Consider the following 1,751-nt stretch of genomic DNA (forward strand, 5'->3'; position numbering starts at 1 on the left):
AATCCGATGATCGGCACGCTGTTCCAGATCGCCTCATGGGTGCTCAAAAGTCCGCTGTGCGTGATGAACAGCTTAATGTTGGGATGGGCCAGTAAATCGTTCTGGGGCATCCAGGCACGAATGTACACATTTTTGGGTACCTTCATCGGTAGCTTGGCTTCGTCGGATTCAAACTTCCACAGGAACTGATACTGGGAGAGTCGCCCCATCGCGGTAAGAATGTTGGTAATGCGCTCGGGACCCAGCAGATCGCTACGGGCATTGCTGCCGAGCGAGAAGAGGATGAATCCATTTTTGGCTCCCTCGACCACTTTGAGGAGATCCGCTGGCAGTGGCTTCGCTGGCTGGATTTGCATTCCACCGACCGGTATCATATTCGGCATCATCGGTTCCTTGTACTGGATAATCGGATTGGCGTTGATGAAGGACAGTTTCACGTTTTTGTAATAAGTCCTGGTGCTCGGGGCGCTCGGATAGAGTTTGTGGAAAATTCGGTCCGCTTCCGGGTGGAGAAAGATCTCGTGCAGTGTCATTTCGTACAAATCGTAGTAAAGATTCTTCACTCGCTGTACAAAACTCATCGATTCCGGTGCGTCGAAGACATGGTTTGGAACTAGGCCGGAGTAGGAAAAGGCACCGAGCACTGCCGCAGCTGTCGACGGAGCATTATACGGCGTCGACGGGATATATGGAACACCCTTGAAGCGGTGCAAAATGATCGAGGAAATGCACGGACCGATCATGTAATCACTCACAAACAAATCGAACTTAAAATCCTGCGGATAGGCCAGAAGCGAGTGTAGCCCTTCAGACTTGATGGCTGCTTCGCAGAGGTCCAAACCGAACTCATCAAACAAATTTAACATTTTAGTCGGGCTGTCGTTGGCCATAGCGAAAAAATCCATCTTCTGTCGCATCGAGGTATTGTACATGGTGCTGTAGAAGTTTTCTAGATGAATGTAGGTCAAGTTCGCTGGCGGTTTCTTCTCCACATCCGCACTGATCACCGTCACGTTGTGGCCACGCTTTCCCATTTCGTTCATCAGTGGTCGAAGCCTGTGCGAAGAAATTTAACAAAAGGAAGTTGTATTACTAAGATGTGTGTCGGGAAAGTAAAGTTACCCTCTTACCATATGTAATGACTCGGGGAAGGAACGCCGGACATGAAGAGAATATTTTCCGCCTGGCAAACGGCAACTGCTGCCAGCAAAACGATCCAGACCGATCGGTAAGCCATTTCTAGACAAGATGCGAGCGTAAAGTGTACTGCGAGTGGTGTCTTCCCTCCCGTTTATATGTTTGATTATAATGTCAACAAAACAGATCATGACGTATACAGTGTCTAGCGCGAACTATTGGTCTCTTGAGATAAGACTCGTGACTGGCAATAATGAACCGGTTTTTTTCGCTTCCAAGGTGTCTAACGATCTAACAGCAGTTTCACTGCACGCCTGCACCAAACGTGATCGAAGATGAGGTTGTCCTTTTTGGCGTGCCCTCTTATCTACCGCACATCAACGGGCCAGATAACCCGGCGGGTACTGGCAAATCACGCGCGTCATCACGCCGGTTTGGCATGGATTGCGAGATAAGTAACAATGTCCTGCGGGCAAAGAAAACGTGCTAGACGCCGAGTTATGCGTGAGTAGATTAGCGAGAGTGAGTAGGCACGGCTTGAGGAACAAAGTTACTAAAGCGTGCAATAGGGAGGCCCATGTTTGATTTCTTATTTGGCCCAGCACGTGAATGCC

The 1,751-nt window shown here is 49.2% G+C and overlaps 1 protein-coding gene across 1 annotated transcript; it reads right to left on the reverse strand.

Annotated features, from left to right (window-relative positions):
- Positions 1-5: 5 nt before the first annotated feature.
- Positions 6-1,237, reverse strand: LOC131214707 (UDP-glycosyltransferase UGT5-like; the record flags this gene model as incomplete). Its single annotated transcript, XM_058209041.1, has 2 exons — positions 1,131-1,237; positions 6-1,056 (listed from the first exon to the last, which is right to left on the reverse strand). Coding segments are annotated over exons 1-2 (1,158 nt in total), but the record flags the coding sequence as incomplete, so codon positions are not given.
- Between the last annotated feature and the right edge of the window lie 514 nt (positions 1,238-1,751).

This window comes from Anopheles bellator, unplaced genomic scaffold, assembly GCF_943735745.2.
Source record: "Anopheles bellator unplaced genomic scaffold, idAnoBellAS_SP24_06.2 scaffold01987_ctg1, whole genome shotgun sequence".
Lineage (NCBI taxonomy): Eukaryota > Metazoa > Arthropoda > Insecta > Diptera > Culicidae > Anopheles > Anopheles bellator.